The sequence below is a fragment of the Dermacentor variabilis genome, chromosome 3, assembly GCF_050947875.1.
Source record: "Dermacentor variabilis isolate Ectoservices chromosome 3, ASM5094787v1, whole genome shotgun sequence".
Taxonomy (NCBI): Eukaryota; Metazoa; Arthropoda; class Arachnida; order Ixodida; family Ixodidae; genus Dermacentor; species Dermacentor variabilis.
In genome coordinates, this window is record NC_134570.1 from 38,146,235 (window position 1) to 38,167,780 (window position 21,546).

General features: G+C 41.8%; 2 protein-coding genes across 2 annotated transcripts; one reads left to right on the forward strand and one right to left on the reverse strand.

Annotated features, from left to right (window-relative positions):
* Window positions 1–1,651: 1,651 nt before the first annotated feature.
* Window positions 1,652–13,499, reverse strand: LOC142575434 (type-1 angiotensin II receptor-associated protein-like). Its single transcript, XM_075684806.1, has 6 exons — window positions 13,269–13,499; window positions 12,937–12,971; window positions 12,750–12,861; window positions 9,729–9,814; window positions 9,229–9,341; window positions 1,652–7,018 (listed from the first exon to the last, which is right to left on the reverse strand). The coding sequence occupies exons 1-6, from the start codon at window positions 13,296–13,298 to the stop codon at window positions 6,873–6,875; spliced, it is 522 nt and encodes a 173-aa protein (XP_075540921.1). The 5' UTR covers window positions 13,299–13,499; the 3' UTR covers window positions 1,652–6,872.
* Window positions 13,500–13,767: 268 nt separating this feature from the next.
* On the forward strand, window positions 13,768–15,116 carry LOC142575435 (uncharacterized). Its single transcript, XM_075684807.1, has 3 exons — window positions 13,768–13,930; window positions 14,097–14,201; window positions 14,441–15,116. Exons 2-3 carry the CDS (start codon window positions 14,117–14,119, stop codon window positions 15,061–15,063), a joined length of 708 nt encoding a protein of 235 aa, XP_075540922.1. The 5' UTR covers window positions 13,768–13,930; window positions 14,097–14,116; the 3' UTR covers window positions 15,064–15,116.
* Window positions 15,117–21,546: the final 6,430 nt, after the last annotated feature.

A 21,546-nucleotide genomic window follows, 5' to 3' on the forward strand; every position in this document is an offset into this window, starting at 1 on the left:
TTCTGTTAATTTGACCTTGAAGGACTGGCCGAATTCATTGACATCCGATGGGTTGAACTAAAAGAAGAGGCATGAAAAATGACCAAACACACTGTTGCTTTATTTGGCAACAGTTAAACCTGTATGTAATGAAATTATTGATATAACGATGTATTTAACTTTTTATAACTTCTTGTCTATAGAACGTGTATTTTGAACCTCAATATCGGGAGGTGTGTTCACACACGATTTCAATATAATGGAATTCCACAGCCACCGCAAAGGAACACTGAGGCAATAAATAGAAACTGTCATGGACTGTAGATGGTCAAATGGTTGAATTCTGACATGCAGTGTGCTATTTGTAAGAGGGCAGATGCTGAAGCAGAGGAGCATGGCATCAAGACTTCCGTATAAAGTCGAAGTGTGACAAGGTTCTATTATGGGTCGTATGCTGTGCGTGCGAGGGTGTGCCGAGAAGTATGGTGGCTTGATATGTGCTGTCTTCTTCCCGTGCCAGTATGGGGGAAAGGGGGCGGGGGCCAAGGTGCGGTAATGTTATCAATCATGCATGCACTAGTGGTGGGAGGTGTCTGGGGGCAGGTAAGTGTGTTTCTTCCTCTAGACCGGCTGTGTTTACACAGGACTGTCGGCATTCGTGGAGGTATCGTGGAGGACTGTCCATTATCTTGGAGGTAACCTGCGGTAAACGTCAGGTGAGCCAAGATGGCCGTGGCTTCATGTGCGCTGTTTTCCCACTTGTTCAGTGCTGGAGGTCGTGCGATCTCGAGTGTTTGGAGACGCAGTGAGGTGAGAGGTAGACGTGGCGTTCCCTCCCCGCTGTCAGGGAGGGTGCACGTTGCAGCAATGAATCGCACTGCAGCATTTTCTGTTTATTGTTGCGGCTCCACTGTGGGTGACACTATCAGCCGCTAGGGCAGAGTTGGTGCAAAAGCATTGCAGGCCTCGCTTTGTACTGTTGATTTAAAGATATTGTTGACACAGCATGAAACTATCTTTGGTCACCAACTTCAATTAATAAAAAAATAAAAATTTTAAGTTTCTTCGATTGCACAATATTTCACAAAATCTTGCTGCCCCTTCCATGTAAAATGAATCCATTGGCAACTGTGCTTATTTGCATAAAAGGTCAATTTTCAATAAAACTTTTTGTTGATACAACAAAGTAAATTGCAAATATTACGACTTCGTGACATAGAAGTCTAACTGTGTTCGATTTTTACATGCACCCACTTTCAGGAGAAAACTGAAGTGGACAGAAAGAATTTATCGAGTTTTCAGCGAGTTGTGCCCTATGGCATAGTGCAGTAAATGAGAGCAAGATTAAAATTAGGTCTACAATGAAACGGCACAGCTTCTACCCCCGTATGAAAAGTATGATGTTGCATAGAGCAGAGGTAATTATCATAATGCCAGGCAAATGTGTTTCTGCCATGTGCAACATGTTCGTGTCTTGAGTGATTTACTTTTGGCACTTGTGTAATAGTTTCATTAACGCCATCGCCAGGAAGCTGCAATCAACCATTCCACAAATAACTTTCAAATTTCAGCAAATTCCTTATAGAGCAGCTGCTCAGAATTAGTCAATTTGAGTTGTTTGCAATACATTTGCACTGTAGAAATTTTGCAAGCGAGAAAAAAGATCACTTCATAAGAGAATAAAAGGTTTATTGGGCAATTCTTGGCTTTTTTCCGGACTTGCTTAAGCGACTGCATATTCCAAACTTCCAACTAAATATGTGCTAGGACAAATAGTTGGTGCAGGACAGGGGCACATAATTGGAAATCGCAGAGAGAGGCTTTCTTCCTGCAGTGGACATAAAATAGGCTGATGATAATGATGACAGTTGCTTCAGCAGAAATGACCTGCAATTGGTAGGCAGGGTGGGACAGCATGCTTTCCCGAAATGTACACAGCAGAGTGCAACAGACAATACAGTCAACATGCTGGTACAGTGTAATGCCCTCCAATGTTATAATCATATAATAACAAAATACTCCAGGCAAAAAAGAACTGAAGTGATGAGGATGACAAATGCATGTTCTCAGTGTGCATACAGAAGATAATGTTTTGCCCACAGGTTGCAGAGAGCAAAATTGTCTAAAGTTGTACGGATGCTTGCTCACCACAAGACATATTCTTGCCGTGCAATGCCTGCAATTAACTTGGCAGCTGCAGCAACTAATCGAAGAACTAGGGCAGCCGCAATATTAAACTTTCTTCTGGCTAAGCACTTCTAAAGGTTGGCTACTCCAACTTTGTGCGAGGCTGGAAACCACATCTGATACATTTCAGTGTGAACGAGTTGCTGCCAGGCACTCAAAACTGAGAAACTAAAGGCAAAAATTAAGTGACAGCAAGGTGATAAAGTGCGTTAGAATCATGCTATTCCAAGCACACAGTTCTTGTAAGAAAATTAAATGTGAGTAAAAAAAGTCCTCCCATCAATTTTGGAATGAAGCATCAAAAGTTGTTCTGGATCATCAACAGCTGTCTGTGAATGGAAATAATTGCGCTAACGTGTGATGCGGAGAAAGAAAAATGGCTACTTTTCCACCTGCATTGTATTGCGCAGTGTTCTGTCTGCACTGTTTATGCGTGCATCACCCTCTAGATGCCAATGTCCAGCTCAATGAGGAAGCAGTGCGTGACCTCGGAGATCGCCAAAGGTCAAATACTCGAGAGTTCCCGAGTATAGGGAGCCACGAGTGACGTTGCACACCCTGCACGTTTCTCTTTAACTTAAGAAGCAATGGACATAAAAATGCAGTCTTGAATGGCACTTTGCACAATGACCCGATGATGTAGAAATGCAAACAGAGCAGAAAGGAGTGTAGTCTGTCTCTTTAGCTTGATTTTGATTTCATTGTCCCTTTAAGATGACAATAAATTTCTACGGTTGGTTCAGGTGCGCAAGCCTAGCAAATACCATGCATCACCTGCTAGAATAAATGAACAGTTTCATGCAATATGTTCCTTTGTAAAGCTACGCGAATGCCCAGGAAACTGCACAAGCGTGTGCCGGCTGAACCAGTTGCAGAAAACAATAGTGGAGCCTGACTGTTGTATAAAGTTGCAAATGTAAGCCGTCCCAAAAATATCGCTCGTATACTTCTGAACAGATCACAGTGATGGCGGGTGAACAATTTAAAGTGCTTAAAAAGTGAAATTGTCAGTAACTGCTAGTTTTTTTTTTCATAATTTTATTTAACCACATGCAAGATAATGTCCGATTTGTATAACCGCTCACAGAAAAGCAAACTTTCCAAGTACCACTAATCTCAGCCTTTTCTGGAATATACCTGCACATTCCATGTTCCAAAGCACACTCACACACACATTGCTTACACAAGCAAACAACATCCGAACTTGCGCAGAATCTTTATCTTAATGAAATCGCCAAGCTTGTTTCACAAATGTGGTCGTGCTCACCAAGAATGACAGAGCCTATGAGAAGAAACAGGTTTATAATAAAGGCATAGACAATAAGGAATGTTCACATCACGAGCACCTTAAAAGTGTGAGGAAATAATAAGTGACAAATGACAAAAGAGAGTTAAATTATAGAAAATGAACGTCTCCCTGGAAATCTCATTTAGAGTGACTCTACAATACCAATGTGCTGAAAATAAATGGATGGTCTTTCGAATAACTGTTACAATTGCACTAGTCTGGAGCATCTGCCTCATGGATGCCAAGACATCCCAAGAAGTTAAATAACTAGCTACTTGTATTTGTTGCAGTGCTTTGAAGCGAACTATGGCAGAACAATTTAGACCGCTTTCAGCCGCATGTTCTGTTGCCTCTTTCAACAATCATACCAATGAAGCAAAGACAATTCAATATGTTTTCTGCTCCAGACAAGTGCGAAAAGTTGCTGTGAAGAAGCTATATGGAACAAGTGCTTTAAAATATCGTGGAAACACACACAAATAGGGACACATCAAAAGTAAGTACCTTGGTTTCAAGCAACTTTCACTAGTATCAAGAACAAGAATACAGTAGGAATGGTGTAAAAATAATTGCACCAAACAGTGACAGTGCTCAGAATGTAATGGCCATTTGCTAATTCGGTGACAAGTTCATTCACACAGACAAATAAAAGTGCTGAAGCTCGTTGCAGAGGACCTAAAACTAGAAATTGGTAACTATAAAATAAAGAACCAGTCAACAATCCACCAAATGTCCCATGACATTGAGGCATGCGTAGCTGCACTAAATGGCTTTGGAATTGTAAAGCATTAAGCTGCACATAGACAAATTAGTCCCTGCTCACTTTTAAAGGCATGCTCACATGACATTCTTGACTTTTTATTTCTTGCGTTAAATAAAGGCCCTCGACTTCAAAATCAAAGGTACCGGCAAGCCTCGAACTGTTCAATTAACTTACAATAATAGGATTCCTATGAACCAACTAACTTGCTATAATAGGTTTCCTGTGAACCAGTTTTGGTCAAGTGTTTGACGAAAACTCATCTGGTGAGGAAAGATATTGGTGCCAAAAAACATGCACTCGCCAAAAACAAAATCAAAATAAAGAACAGACGTTATAAATAGCCGCGCGCCCATGCTTACATCTTCATTGTGATCAAGGGACCCGTACGGCGCCCGAAATGACTCTTTATTTTTATTTTATTATTGGCGAGTGGACGTTTTTTGGCACCAATGAACCAGTTTTGGTACCATTTCCCAGGAGCTGTATGTGTCATGTGTGTGTATGTTGCCTGATGCAGAAGGTGTTCACGTGGGCACAGAACATCACCATTTTTGGGCATTCACTTTGGATCATTCGGTCATCTGCTGTGCTGCTACTTGTTGTGTGGTCCAATGTAGAATAATATTTCGTTTATTCTGCCATCTCTAACAGTCGTAGAGATTGATACTTCGTCCTTTTCTCTGCCCTGTCCTTCTTCTTGTTCACAAAAACGGCTTTCCTCCTTTTCTGGTTGTTAGAAGTATTGGCACAGCAGATGACTGAGCGAGTCAGAGTGAGTGCTAAAACATCATGATGTTCAGCTCCCGCATGACATACACCTCCTGGGAGACAAAACAGGAACTGTGACGAAGAAAAGCTATTACTGTAATTTAGGACACTCTGAGGCTTGTCAGTATTCTCTGTAGTTTTGAGGTCCAGGGCCTTTATGCAATGCAAAAAAATACAAGTCTAAAATTGCCACATCGGTAGTACATTAAGAAAAGTGCCATGGATGTGAATATCACGAGATGCTCTCTACAGCTTAGAGTTGGCTGGCACAATAGGCAGTTTTAGGAATAGAGGATGCAAGTGGCTTTCGTGAACTAAACGGACTACGGGAATGCACAATAAGTTGTATCAGCGGCACCTAGCCCTGCAATGCTCCCTCTGCTCGCTGTCCGATAGCATTCCATGACTTTGAGTCCCCTATTTCAGAAACTTCTCAATCACATGATCAAAAAAACATGATCAAAAACATGATAAAAAAAGTACAGCTTTGGAACACATGCAAAAAAAAAAAAAAGTACTGCTTTGAAACAGCTGCAAGGGTCAAGCCAGTCTGTGCAACAAGCAATCAGTGGCACTCCCAACAATGACTAGAAAAAGAAAGCATATCCAAACTAAAGCATCTATAAGCAGCAGCCAGCTGCAGAACAAATGAAAGGGAAAAGCTGTACTAATCTCTTTTTCCTTCCATACAGGCAGCCACAAATAACACGGAATGGAGACCCCAGAGCGAGGAAGTGCCGGGTACAATCACAGTAAACCATTCTTACAGGTTTCCTGGGGGTCAGAACTGGTGCCCTTGGTTAAATAAGGAGGGGTATTTGGTTCACACATCCCAGGGTAAAAAATAAAAATAAAAGATAGAGTGTTATAAAAAGTGGGAACAGTTGAGTCTCCAAATGCCATTGCGGAAGATATTGTAGAATTTCTTTCTAAGCTGCTGCAGTTTGCCCTTTACATGTAGCTTAATGCACAGAAACAATTCTTAATTGCTCAGAACCCACTTCACACATTCAACAAAATTTTCAAGCCCTCATTCTTGCAATGCATTGCTCATTTGCAAGAGAAATAGTGGCACACTGTCTTCAATGGCCAAAAATGAGCAACCTATGTGTGAAGAAAGTTGTATGAGACAAAAACAGTGTCAACAAATGTTAATCTAAATGCTACACTTCAGCTTTTTGTCCATGATCGAATCTAAAAAATAAGAAAGAAAAGACTGCAGTGCTATTTATTCTATTCAGCCAAAATGTGCACAAAAACATGCCACACTTGGCTGCATTAGCAAGCATTAAAAAGATCAACCTGTAAACATTTAGGGATTACAAAAGGTAAGACAGGTAAATTTTCACGAACAGTGCCACCAACAGCTCGAATAAACGCGTGTGGCTTTGCAGTCTGGTTTAGAAAGCCATTTCATGACAGTGGCAAATAAATTAAAGATTCAAGAACAAACATCACATAGACTTAAAAGCTTTATCTGTTTAAGCAATCATTTAGATTTGAGAGCTACAAAGAATTGTAGATTTCCAAAGCCTCGACATGTTTGTTACCATGACTGGGGGAAAACTGCTCATGCTGACACATTAACACGGCCGGCATGTATAAGAATGAGCTAAATCAGTCTTAACATGTTACCTTGCACCACATGAGACTGGTGAAGTAAGCTCACACTTGGCCATCAAGGCTTCCTCACAAGGTTCAGGTACCATACTAAGCAATGACATTCAAACTTTGGACAATTAACTGAAGAAGAAGAGAAACAGAGAAAAAAAAAAAGGTTGATGCTGAACTGAGGAGCGGGTGTGCAATCAAGGTCATGTCAGTTCTGGCCACTGAAGACAGCACTGTTCCAACACAATGAGTGGGAGGCTGCGATTATGGCTGCGATTATGGCTGCGAGTAAGGTGGCAGCCCATCGCCTCCCGAGGAGTAGACATGGCTTGGGCTTCCAGTGTCTAATCCAGTCTTCGGCACGCTCTGGGTAGTGGTCTGGTCGATGTCATCATACTGACCTCGGCCAGTGCTGCCCACGCCTGTCAACAGTGCAAGCAAACAGGTCAGTCAAATAAGCCAACATCAAATGTACAACTTTCTTATTTATTTATGTACTTGTTTGTTTGTTTGTTCATTTATTAGGGTGAAGCTTTCTTTGCCTCTTACCTAGGGCTTGGAATTTCTTATTATTTCCTTGGAGGATATATTTGTGACTATATATAGACAACTTGGGTAAGTGGGCATGTGCAACTAGATATGTGCCCATACTAGGCCAATCCCCCAGAATGGATGTGCCACAAGGGGCGTTAAATGTATTCAGATATGTGTTGTACCTCTCTGTGCGTACACATTTGATCAACAGTCTTGCCTCAACAAGCGTCATACACATCACCTTCATTCTCACGACACATACAGCTAATAGCTACAGGCAACAAGGCTGTACTTAAGGAGGTAGAAGCAAAGTACACACAGTTAAATCAATACAGGCAAAGCACAGACAATTTAATGGAGTGTTAACAGAAAAAGGTGAAACACATGGCAACATCGTCAAACACAAGCAGTAGTCCTCACCCCTTCACCCCTCCCCGCTCATTTACAGGTGAACGAAGAAAAATCAATAAAAAAGAATTCAACAAAAACAATTTCAACAATCACGATCAAAAAACAGCTGCAGCATCGACGAACAATACAAATGGCAACTTCCTGCAGATAACCACAAAAAAACATGTAGTGTTATGGTTTATAGGTACTGAGCAAGAGGGTGTGGAACTGATCAGGGTGTGTTTAAATGACCATGTTTGATGGCAGGTAACTCCATTCTGATGTAGTTCATGGAATGAAATACTGGGCAAAATGGCATAAGTGGCACCTGAAAAAGGTTTAGTTTGCATCGTGTGATAGCGTTGAGATACAATTCAACTGTGCAACATTTGTAGAACCTGTGCTTGATCAAGCAATGACAGTTCAGTTCCATGATCTCATTGGATCATGGATTAGTATGGATTCATTGGTATGGATTGGTATGGTATATCATTGGTATGGATCTCATTGCATGTTACATCACAAAATGCATGTTTATATAGTTGGTGGGAGTGGTGGAGGAATCGAGGCACTCAAAAAAAAAAAAAAAAGATAAGGCACATAAAAAATGTAGTGTTGGACATAGACTAAACTGTGCTGGGGCAAATTCTGCAAAAGGCAAAAAATGTCACTTTGGAGCAGCTGCCTACATTTCTTGTAGTATGCGCTCATTGTCACATGGAGTAAAAAAAAGGTTAAGAAAAAATGAAATATTAGTGTATTTCAACATGCACAATGCTATTTGCCAGTTTGTTCAACTGCACAGCTTGCAATCAGGCAAAGTCTGAAAACAACTACAAAAAAAAAGGAACATTAAGCAACTAAAAACACACACATGGCTTGGCTGCTTGCATGCTGCTGCAAGATTAAAACTGACCATTCATATCGTTAAAGAAAAGAACTGAATATATTTTCAAGACCGTGAGTCATGCTAAAATGCAAATGTAACGGGTTCTGCCAAGAGAACAAAATATTGCATAAATCAATGCAAGTCTAATGATTGACAAAAAAAAAAAAAAAAAAAACTGGTTTTGGCATTTGCAAGTTATCACAAGGAAAATTATTCCTGCACAATATCACTCAGTAAGTGCTCCCCCTGTGTAGCAATGCTGCCTTTTACAGCAAATAATGCTTGTTCATAAAGGGGAAAAAAAAAATGTTGCCGGAAAGCACAGTACTTTTTGGTTGGTGGTTAATCACAATGAGTAATTAAAGTGGCTGCAGGATAATATACATGTCCACTTTTCAAGGTAGGTGGGGTTCAATAATTGTAACTTTGCATTATATTCGACTATAGGTGAATGTTGTAAAAGAAAAAAAAAAGAATATTGCACCTAGAATTCTCAAATTGAATACTTTGGTTCAAAGAGAAGCATTTCATTTGCAGTTGGAACTGTGAATAGTCATACACACATGCAAACTTTTTTACATGAAGCTTAGCATAAAGCAAATGATCAAAACACAAAGAGATGCCAGACGAGCGGTACAAACCATGTAAAATATGTGCCAACTAGCTTTACTAAAAGTACTACATCTACTATTATTTCTGCACAGCAGCCATGCTAGCCATTTTTGCACGTGTCTATGCCTCGATAATGTAACGATTATTTTCGCTAAGTAGTTGCTATTATATATACAAAAAAAAAAAAGAAAACTTGACTCGACATACCGCCACTGAAGTTTGGGATGCCCAGGTCTGCATACCTGCCTCCCCGCTCATTGAAGATGCGCAGCAGAAACACTGACGACACCGGCCGAAACAAAAGATTAACAATGGCAATGCTGATAATTTCATTAAATTAAGGAAAATGCAGCACATAACATTATGCAAGCTATATTAGTATCACCATTTATTCCTTTAAAAAGTAAATATGGTACTCTACCTACAACAGTCATGTAAACGACAACCCAAAGAATAAAAAAAATTATAGCTGTCAAAGATAAAGAACATCGTGTGAAGTTTGCCAATTTTCTGCTGAGTTTGCACCGTATTCAGTCAGGGCAGTCTACTTCCCTCCCTTTTGCATGCAAGCTTCGAGCAAAAACGCGACAGTGATGAGACACTTCATATGCCTTAACCACCAGCTTTCACGTAAATAATACAGTTGTCTTGCGATTAACTAATCAACGCTGCAACATTGAAAACCACAAAGCCAAGGAAAAGGATACCCAGCACAGAATGTGAATTGGTGTGGGAAGTGCATTCCCAGTGTGACAATGTCCATTAGGATTGTACCAAGGTTTATGGCTAATGCCTGCAAAGAGACAGAACGCAAAGAATGGTTAAATTAGGCACAAGTACTGCTTGAAACATATTGCTTAATAGTTCTCAGGGTAAATAATGTTACCAGCACAGGGAAAACAAGAACATTGCTTTAAATTTAGAGAGAGAAAAAAAAAAATTTCATTCCTCTTATATGTCTTGGGAGGCAGCCGAAGTGTTTGCTGTGCTGTTCATGATAGCATTGTCCCACTGCGGGCAACAATACCGGCCAATATGGAGCGGACGCAAAAGCTTCGTAGGCTTTACTTCGCACTGCTGATGTGAAGATAGTGTCCACACAGCATGAAACCGCATCTTTGGTAGCCTACTCTCAAATCTACAAACTATGTTTTTTCTGAATGCCCCATAATTCAGAAAATTATATGGCCCCTTTCGTGTAAGAAAAATCCATCAGCAACTTTAGTCATTTGCATAAAAGGTCAAATTTTAATATAATGAAATTTCATTAAAACAAAGTGCAGATTTCAATGACTTCGTTATATCGAGGCTTAACTGTATTATATTGTACCCTTACCTGAAGCCAGCCTGTTCTTTTGGTTGACTGAAGTGTTGTTCATGGGGGGGTGGGGCCAGTCAAGCTGCCGTTATGCAGTTTTTATCTTGCCAGCCCACCGCTTATGTACATCCGTGTACGTATGTGGTAAATGAACTTCTATTTTATTAAGTGTTCCCCTGATTCTATCACCAATTTTTTTTCAATAGAATCAGGCCAACACTTGACTTTAATGAACCAAGAGGCTAACGAGGTTAATGAAACCAGGCTGTTTTCAGGATGGGGTGTTCTACTACAATGGATCACATTTACGTCCTCAATCGGGTAACTGAGAAACTTGGAAAGTGCAACCAACCTTCCTATGTCTTTCATAGATTATGAAAAGGCATTTGATTCAGTAGAGATACCAGCAGTCATGGAGGTATTGCATAATCAAGGCATATAGAAAGCACATTTGAATATTTTAGCAAATATCTATAAAGGCTTCACAGTTGCCTTAATTCTGAAATGCATTCAAAGCTAAGTGCATAAAGGATTTGGCATTTTGCCTTCATCAGAATGCAGTCAATGACCCATACCATCATGCTCAACAGCAGCAAACCACTAAGCAGATATTGCTGGGACATGAAAAAATTAATCGTTTCATCATAACACAAGTGATAGTTGCACCTGACATACTCACTCTGCTGTCAAGTTGGAACAGAGTAGGGACCCATCCAGCTACAGAAACAGTTTCTTTTTTTTTTTTTTGCTCCTCTCCCAAATTCTTTTTTCTTCTAAAATGACTCAACAATGAATAAGGACTGACTGATCGACTGAGCACAGTTGTGAGCCACTGGTGTGGGCGGCAAATTGAAAGCAACAACTAAACTACCATTACCTAAAACATTGTGGTAACAATTGGCCAAAGCCCATTAACTGTTTCGCCGAGGAGCTCTTCAGGGAACCCCATTCCCGTTAAAAAAAAAAAAAAAAAGCTCTACGTCATATAAAAAATACTTTGAGTCAACCTAGCTACTCCAGTAAACCATGCAAAAGAAGTGACACGAACAAAAAAGACAAAAACTGAAGATAAGAAGCTTGGCTTTTAATAACAATTTTCTCAACCGAGGAATCAGTTTGCTGCTAATTAAGGCCAAAAGATAACTCGCACAGAAACCATAAAGGTACAAATTAATACAGCGGCCTTTAGTGTACCAGACTTTACTATGTAACGCGCTTACTACAAAAGTTTTTCGAAAACGGTTAGCATGCATAAACTTTTTTTGCCGCCTGTCTAACCATACTTGCAAAAGTCGAGACTATCATTACAGACGCTTAATGTCTTCACACTGAGAACAGTGTTGCCTGTCCATAAAAGTTCTAGTTGAAGCTTTCTGTTGCCCAATCTTGCCAAGAAAAAGAAATACTTTGTACACTGCACTGTTTACGAGGGACATGCTTCTACACGCAAAGATTTGTTTTACCACAACATCTTTCCTGTGCAATTCCTGTGTTTTCATCACAATACTAATCTTAATAATGATGATCTGTTGATCTGAAAAAATAAAGAAAGACTGGTTGCAGGTTACAGTGAAATTACTCTACGATTCCTAACCAACCAAATACTGCTGGCATTTTTCACAAACAATGAGGATATTTTTGGAGCTTTCATTGTAGTCAACAGAGTGTATACAGACATGTGTGATCCATGCTATGTCTCTTGCAATTCTGGGCTGAACAACCTTAACTTTGCGAGGATTCAGTCCTTTTGCAAGTTTTGGGTTCCCAGAATGTGCATGGGCATGTACTTGCACTAATAGTGTGGGTACTTGCATATAATAGTGCTCACATGTGTTAAGTACAACAGGCATCAGCAAATGTGTGGTTGCTTATCTTGGGTTTCCTTTAAAACAGCTTAAACTGAGTGCTGTAAAGGTTACAGTTTTACTGATATAAAATGTTTCCAACATGTAACATGTTGCCTTGGCTCTGCTTTTATGTAAAATCTTTAGAAAGAAGAAAAAAAAAAGAGAGAACGGCTTATAAGCACAGCACCGACATCCAGGTGCAGATAATTATCTCTCTCAAAACAGCTAAAACATGTCTCCTCTCATCCTGTCGGACAGATGAACCAGTAAGAGTTGGGAAGAACTGCATGTACTTATGGCACGTAAAAAAAAAAAAAAGAAATAATGATCGAGAGTGCAGTCAGTGGGGTATCAAGGTGCCAAATGTTTCGTCCACAGACATGGGAGCGTGAGTAGTAAGGCTGTTCTCGGGCAGCGAAATCAGAACCACACGTTATTCACTTTATATTCGCGTTAAAATTTGAACGCCCAGCATTCACTGACGTCTACCATCGCAAGGGCCACATTCGGACAGAAGCTTAAACCGCCGCAAAGCTACAAGACAAGACGATGCGGATACTTGCCATAAATACGGGCTCCTCGGAATCTTTGTGATGGATCGCCCAAGCTAACATCAGCAGATAAATGAGGTTGTAGTAGAGATACGCTTGGGGTGCCCATGCTTCCTGCAACGGCCTAAAGAAAGATACGTAGTTAGGATAGCACTCAGAGTTATAGGATCAGCGCCTTGTATCCAGAAAAGGTGCTCACCATACTGTGAGGAGCAGGTGAATGAGAAATATGGCCTGAAATGACAATACGTGAAAGATAGCTTAGAAAAGTTGATCTTGCACAAAACCAGTTCGAACACGCGCGTAAATAAGCACACCCCCAAAAGATCGTCTACACGGGCTAGGACACAGGTGAAATCGGGCGATTTTAATACCGAATTCTTAATTCCAGTTGTCGCAAAGCTTATGTTTCAGTGCTCCATCGTTACTCCATCAACAGTGCTCTGCGTGTAAATTTGTATTACAAAATCTTGAAAGAATTTCACAGCTGCGCACTATGCGCGTTATGGCAAAAGGTAGGCGGGTGCTTACCTTGAGCTGTGGATTCTGGATGGAGATCATCGTTCTAATGCAGCCTAACGGGAATAAACCTCAAGACGAACGCGCGTAGCGCACTAGGCTTTGTGCGAGAGAAAAGACCGATGAGATAAGATAGTGCTATCGCATGACGAATAATTTGTTTCCACACTGAAAAACACAACACACACTACACAGCCTGTTGCCCAGCGTCGCTTCGCCGTTGGTTTACGTAGATAAAAAATCAACGCTACGAAACAGACGGCGCTTGTTTCGTTTTTCAATGTTTCCTGCAAAGCCGTACTAGTGGCCAAAGTTAGCAAAATTTGTGCCATTTAACTTTGTACATCGCTCTCTGTAACAAGCGTTACATACTTGTATTTATTGTGTTCTAAAAGAGATAACTAACTTTATAATTTCATTATTTTTATGATGTACTCCTAGTACTCCAGTACTACGGTACCTATCTAGTCGAATCCATTATTTGCTCTACGCTTCCAAAACTAGACAGAGCATGAGCCGTATGAAGTTCCGTTTGTCGCATGCGTGTTCGCGTGTTTAGGGGTTCAGGCCATTCAGGCTGCCTACTGAGCTCCTATTTGTGTGGTTAGACCAGTTATACTACAACAAATGGTGCGTGTAGGCTGCAGTTTACTGTTCCTATCCGCGTGCTAAAGGTAAACGACCTTGTTTTCCTCCTAGTAAGGCACCAGAAGCGATTCTCAGATAGTCAACGAACGTCGCCCAGTGGTAGAAAGTTTGATGCACACGATCCATGATGTGTAATGACAAATGTACACCACACAGTTTTGTTAAATTTCATTAACTGTTTTCGTCTTTCAGCGTCGCGTGTGCTTCCTGCCATGGCTTTCGTGCGTGCTTTGGCGCGAGCTGCCTCAGAAGCTGGTCGCATTGCGAGGGCTGCTCGTTTAATCCCGCCACTACAGAGTAAGTTGCATGGTCAGACGGAACACATTGGGCACGCAGTATAGTAGGGTACTATGTAGTATTTAGAAAAGCACCGTTTCTGTATAAAGCTGCTAGACATATCAGCTGGTACTTTAGCAAATCTGTAATGTGACTTGCGACATGCAGCAAAGCTGAAAGGCCAAATGCGTATAGAGTGGTTGTGCTCTTTCTTGCAACGTTATGAGTGTGTTTTATTATTGTTAATGTTCTGTTTCCAGGAGGATTGCATCAAATCGCTCATCAGGAATCGCGTGTGTCTGCAACCTGTCTCCGCAGAGTCGCAGCGGAGCGTTCGCCGGCATCCACTACTGTAGATCGAAGTGTAGCGTACGTTCCTCCTGGCATCAAAAGTCCCGTTACGCTCCCAACTCTGCGGAGGCCATGGGATTACAATCTTCCATCCCTTGTGAAGCCCACCACCGTCATTGGAGACAGTAAGGTCATAGCCCCGTCGACGGAAACCAATTCCATTGGCCTCGAGAAGACAGATCCGCAACCGACGGCCATCGTTATTGAGAAGCGAGCTGTAAACATGTTGATTATTCGTCGTAAAAAAATGAAGAAACACAAGCTCCGGAAACTGCGCAAGCGGATGTACTTTCTGTGGTCGAAGCGAAGGTATCGAATTGAGAAAAGCAAAGAGCAAGCTTTCAGGGCAGAGCTTCTTGCCCAAATCCAAGAAGCACGGGAGTTCGATGCAGAAAAGTTTGTGATGGGGGTGCTGGAGAAGTTGCGCAACAGACCAAGGCCAGAGACTCTTGAAGAGAAAAGGGAAAAGATGCTAGAGCTGATGCGCAAACACAGGAGCAATGTCCAGTACGTCAAACCAAAGCTTGATTGACTTAATTCAGAAATGTTTATATTTAGTATCAATAAAACTAGAACTGTGCTTTAGCTGCTTTACTTTCTTGTACCCATGTGCAGTACTGTTGGCTGCACTAGAGGTCTATACATGATCATTCAAGCATTGTTTAACTTGTTAGTGCCAGTGTAGTAAGCATAGTGTGGTTGCATTACAAATGGGCATGTTGATGATCCATACTGAATTAAACAGTGCGAACATAAAATTAAGACAGACGAGACAGGAGGCACTGAATTTCAGCAAGATCTTAAATATTGTTGGAATTGAGCACTCTGTCCTCATCTTCTGTTCATACTGTTTAGTATAGTGTGGTCACTTGGTCATTTTTGTCGGAGGAATTTGATATTTCTTTAGTTGGCTATTTCCTTTCTTATTACTAAAATGTCAAATGCAGTGATTGTGAACAAGGTATCTGTTTGGATCTGGAAATGCCATTCTGTTGTTATGGTCGGTGACGTGCCCCTTTTCCAGTGTACAGTTGAACCCGGATATATTGAATCTGAAGGGGACCACAAAAAAGTTCGATATATAAGTAATTTGATATATAAAATAAAATTTATGCAAAAATGTTCAAGGGGATATTACTGCTGTCTGCATGCACAATAATTTGTTATGTGTGGGTTCGATATATCCTGGTTCTACTGTATTGCCAGTATGATATTCTTGAGTGGCATTCTACTGATGTGGAAACTGCAATATTTGCACATTTCAGCTCATATTTTAATGCGAATAGCATTTTTTGCCTACTTCATCCATATTGAGCCTATCCATCTATCTACCCCCTTAGCCAGCCCACTGCTCCAAGTTGTCTACCTGCTTGGGCCGCTAGGTACATGCTCCTGGTTGAGCTACCATCGTCGTTGTTCCACTGTTGTCATTGCGGCCTCGTGATCTGACTTTCGTCATGCTGTTTTCATCGCCCTATCTGCTCACATGCCATGGTCCAAATAGCTTGGGTCACTGGATATGTGTTTGGGGTTGTGATGCCGTTGTGGTCATTTCATCATGGTCATTCCAGCTTTCTTACACGACTCTCGTCATGCCGTCATCATCATGCCATTGTCGTCACGCTGTCGTTTCAATAATTGTCATCACTTCAGTAACATCGTCCCATCGTCGTCATACTGCCTTCATCGTTACATTGACATTGATCTTTCTTTGTTATTGTCTTGTAGTTGTACTGTCGTCATTTCATCGTGATTATGGCACCCTTGTCATGCCATTGTCGTCTGTTGCTATCATGCCTCCATTTGTCAGACTGTCGTCATGATACTGTCATGGTTGTGCCATCATTGCCACTCCAGCTATGTCGTCTGACTCTTCACGCCGTTGTCGTCACACCATTGTTGTTATATGGGTTTCATGATACAGTCTTCGCCACGTCATTGCCATGTCATTGCCATCATAAACTTACCGTCATCCCATTGTTCTCATGTGATTGTCTTGCCATCGTCATCATGCATTCATTGGCATACCATTGTCACGCCATTGTTGTCACACTGTCGTTTCAGTATCGTCATCATGTCAGTATTGGCTTCCCATTGTCGTCATGCCGTTGTCATCACACCACATTCTTCGATGCATCGATGTCGTTCCTTGTTCATCGTTCTATCATAGCCACACATATGGGTGACTTTGGCAAGCAAATGCTTTAGAAAAGTGGGACGATATCGGAGTATGTGGCATATAGCTAAATGAATGAAACACACACCCATTGGCGCATACTCAGTGATCCAAGTTAACAAGCGGTTCATTGAAGAGCGGCACATTCACGACGCAGCTCGCTAAAATGTTGGCTTGGAAGGTGTTCATTTTAAAGCAGCACATACCCAGTGCATTTGTGGTGCAGCCTGCTAAATTGTTGGGTTGCTGACCTTGAGGAACCCTTGTGACGTGTGTTCGATTCCACCCAGCATCGAAGAAACTTAAAGGATTTTAAAGATCTTAAAGGCATGTAGCCCTGCCGAGAATGAACAGTTTGTGCCAGGTTATAACGTCGTCGTTCTCATCATCTCTTTAGTCATGATAGGCCTGCTCTTGGTAAATCAGATAACTGTTCCATAGCAATATGTTATCGTATGTATTGGGGGCATTTCTCTCCATGCTAAATCTGTTAGGCCTTTCGTTTTTGTCTGTTGCTCGGTTTTACTGGTTCAACATATGCTCTTTCCACAAAGATAATAAAATACCAACCAGACAAACTGGCCAGCCTTCTTTGAACATAACGTAGCAGCATCCTCCCAAAATCGCAGCTACCGTTCGCGCTGCAGAACAACATCAATGTTGCGTTAATTCGCTTTGTAGTGCATTACCGCCGTTTACATATATACATATATGCGACCTATGGGAAATGCAACGCAAGTGCCATTGTTGTAGTCATCTTGACATTGCTACTAAGAAAAGCAACAGGCTTTCCTTGACTCAGAATCAGCAGGCGCTGAATATATTATATTTTTATTTATATATACAGATTTTTGCTTGAGTGTCAAATGAAAACATGACATATACCGTATTAATAATATTCATAATATCATAAATGTGACCACTTGCTGACAAAAGTGGGCACAGGGTGTCTACCAACCGGGAAAACCGGGAATTCTCAGGGATTTTGAGTAGTCGGGAAAAGCTCAGGGAATTCGTGCCTCTGTCCGGGAAAATTGGCGGTAATATTGTTGAAAGAGTCGAAAGTCGCGGTAATGCTGGCTGGGGTAACGGACAGGAATCGTAATGAATCGTCTTTGACGCCCTGGCGTAGGCTGGAGGAGTTTCCAGTGTACAGTCAGCGACCGACTTTCCGGATTCCCGATAATTTGGGCGGATTCGCGGCACCACCACGTATCCCATAGAGTCAATGCATCGGGACGTCTGAAATTTCGGACGCAAGAACCCTTCGCCATCCGATTTTCTAGACTTTTTGCCGTGACCGCAGGGTCCGAAACGGCCTTAATCAAAGCCACCACCGCTGCCGTTTTGATTACCTCGCCGCCTTGAACTGGCGCCCTCGCACGCAGATCCGCTGGCAGCCGTAGCCACCACTGCGGCAACGCTAGACCTAGCTGCTTCGCCGTTCGCTATCAAGCTTCTTGCCGTTGGGTGCCGCGTTTTTCATTGAAAGAATTAGCTGCTGTCAGCAATGGCACCGACTGCGCCTTTGTGGTCCTCGCGATTGGTTTAGAAGCTCGGAAAGCGCGGTGCGTTGCATAATGCCGGTTTCCGAAAGTCAGCTTCGCCTCTTTACAGAAATGTTACGTGGTGAAGCATATGCAAAAGTATTGCAGTGAAGCATAACATGCGTGGGAAGGGGTTATTGCCACGGGACAGTATGTATTCCTTAATTATACACGCGTGCATCCGGTATCTCCTGTTACAGTACGAGCACGGATATGCCTAATACGTGTACCGACAGGCCTTCAGAGCGTTTTCGAATGTGCCTGCGGCGGTTTGAGCCCTTAAGGGCAGTAAATGACATGCATTTATTTTTTCCAACTGGACGATTTTTCGGACGTTTCCGCGGCCCCTAGAGAGTTCAAAAAATCGGACGTGGACTATGCAACTGACCAAGAAGATCCTTCAAATGGTCCATGGGGCGAACGAGTGGCGTAAGGAAGACAAGAACAGAAAGAACTTACGCATTGAGAAATGAACAGGAAAGGAAGCTTGCTGCCTCCGTTTTGATAAAGCTTGAGCTCAAAAAAAAAAAAAAAAAGTAAAGAAATGGCTGATGCCGAGATGCAGATGTCCCTCATCCAAACCAATATAAACTCTTTAAAGCAGTGAAACACAACACTGAGGCGTCATGCGCGGGCTGAGAGTATGTCAGGACAGTTGAGGTTGACTTACGAGCTGTTGAATGAGAATCTCGATTGTGACAAAGCTCGGGCCTCATATCACTGAGCTTGCTATCAGTTGATAGAAATAGCTCATATTCGAAAATATTTTCTTCTGTATGCATCTCCTTTTTATTCGTATTTGAGGATGTCTGACTCGATTTGCTATTGTTTTTCGAAGACATCTAATTTGCTGTGCATTTTACTAACCCCTGCTTTCTATTCTCTTCTTGAATAATATAAACACTACCTCTTTCCCCATATGTGGGCTGCATTTCCCTGTGAATTTCGATGGGTGTCCATGCCTTGATCCATAGAAAATGAATCACACTTCGTTGCTCGTACGCCGTGGACGTGTGAAGCGCAACCGCTATCTTCAACAACTGATAGCAGAGCCCTGCTGCGGAGCTAGCGGCAGATAAGGCCGGGCCGGCCCAAGAAGGGTCCACCGCTGGGAATGGATATGTTGCCTTTGCATTTACAGCCGTAATATGGTTAAAAAATTTGGGCAAGGACTTTCTGATTCACCCTCGTACATAGCTAGCACACTAGTCACTAGGAGTCTGCGAATATTCGAAACTTTCAAATAATGAGTTGAATAGTGTCCTATTCGATCTGGTCTTCAAATTGCATTGTCACTTTGTATATGCAAATATTTTTAGAATACTTTTCACATATTTCAAAACAACTGCCCGCAAACAAACATAAAATTGGAGCGAAAGAATGGCGCATTTTCACCCTTGCAGGCATAGAATAGGAATAAAACATGAGAACTTGCATAGTGGAGCAGGCTATGTCGCTTAGGTAGCTATATTTTAAAGGCTGTAAAGTAGCAGCCTTGAAGCTTGACACGTCCAGAGTAGCAGCGATTCGCACATGCTCCACGAACTTGTAATGTGCATGCGTGAACCCTGCACACACTTTTCTGTGCTTCACATTTGACGGTAGACAAGCGGCTAATTCTACATAAAGCTTCCATGAAATTCGTAATTTGAGCAGCCATTTTTGTTACAGATGCATTTATTCTAGCATGTAGCTGATTTCAGACATTTTTCACTATCTTAAGCATGGTCTTGATTTGAAAGACCTATCTGCTACAGCATCTTAATGATAATGGCACTCTGTGGCTCAGAGCAAGGTCTTTTGTTCGATTCCTGGATATGGAAGCTGTGGCAGTTGCTCTCAGATGGGGGCAAACGCGATAGCTCCTGTGGACTTGGATTAGGTGAAGAATCCCACGTAGTCAAAATCAGTCAAGTCCCCACCACTATGGTCCCGCCCATAGCCTGTGCGTTGCTTTTAGATGTTAAACCATCATACATCCTATAAGTATGCGATGCTGATGTCTTGCACTACCACTTTTCCAGCTTAGGTTCAAAGCTGTGCATCAGTGGAAATAAGGAAGGCTGTGCAGAGGGTTGCCATGCTGTTTCCTTGCTATCGAGAGCTGGAGGCATAGATAAAAAAAAAAAAAAAATTACAGTGGAGCTGTTAAAGTGTTTCACAGCCGTTTTCGTGCGATGGTGAAGGTTGGCATGCTCGAGGTCAAATGTTAATAAAAGAGGTAGAGTACCAAATTCTTGCTTTGAAGTCTAATTATTCAGTGAATATAAGACAAAAGTTGCCTTGCGTATACCTTATTTGAATAGACAACTAATTTGTTATTTTTGTTTTTCACATTGCCTTTTACTGGCTCTACGTTAGATGTCAGCTAGGAGTTTGTATGGCTGCGGCACTGAAAGCTGATGGTGCGGTACTGAAACGGAGCCAGCATTGGAGCCGTTACTAAGAACAGCCAGCGTACAGATCCTTAGTATACTTCTGAAGGGTGTGAAAACTTGCTTATACAGCTTCGCTGTCTTTGATGTATCAGTTGCTCAGACTGGCATACATTTGTGATGGATCTTTTCACTATTTCTTCTTGAATTGGTGGCGTAGGAAGCAGTACATTGTCTGCAAAGGGTGCAGGGCTGTTGGCAATACGAATGCCTGCTGCGAGGGCAGTAAAACAGCTCTGTATGACTTGTACCATTTCTGGCCACATGGTGCAAAATAGTGATTTCTTTACTTCAGTTCACGATTGCGTTTCAAAGTGGCTTAATGTGGTTCATAGTGATCGAAGCTTTGTTTCCTTCTGCTGTTCATGAAGGTAGCTCACGAGTCTCATGAGTGCCTGCACCACAGGGATTGCATTCTGGCCACTGCAGCATGTGTGAACATGACTTGGTCTCATGTTCCTGTGGTATTGCAGTAGTTAGGGTGCAATCTTTCTTTTTTTTTGTGATGACACATTAAATTGTGGTAAATATTACTGAATGGTTCAAAGAAAGCTCTAGTAACATGCTGGTGATCTGCTAGAGTCAAGTGTTGATCGAAATCAGGAAGTGATGATGGGACAACTGCTTCCTTTGTGAACGGACTTAACTGTTGTTGTTTGGTAAATGCTCCATAAAAGATGAAGGGGAGTAATGGTGGGCAGCGCATTGTCAAGTACAAGTGTCTGCATAAACACTCGTACTACACAATAAGGAGGAGGGTGGGGGGAGTTGCTATTATGGATGAAAGAAATGTAAGCATGCAAGTGTAAAGTAGAACACCTCCTACAGGTAACAGGGAGCATTGTAGTTACAAGAGG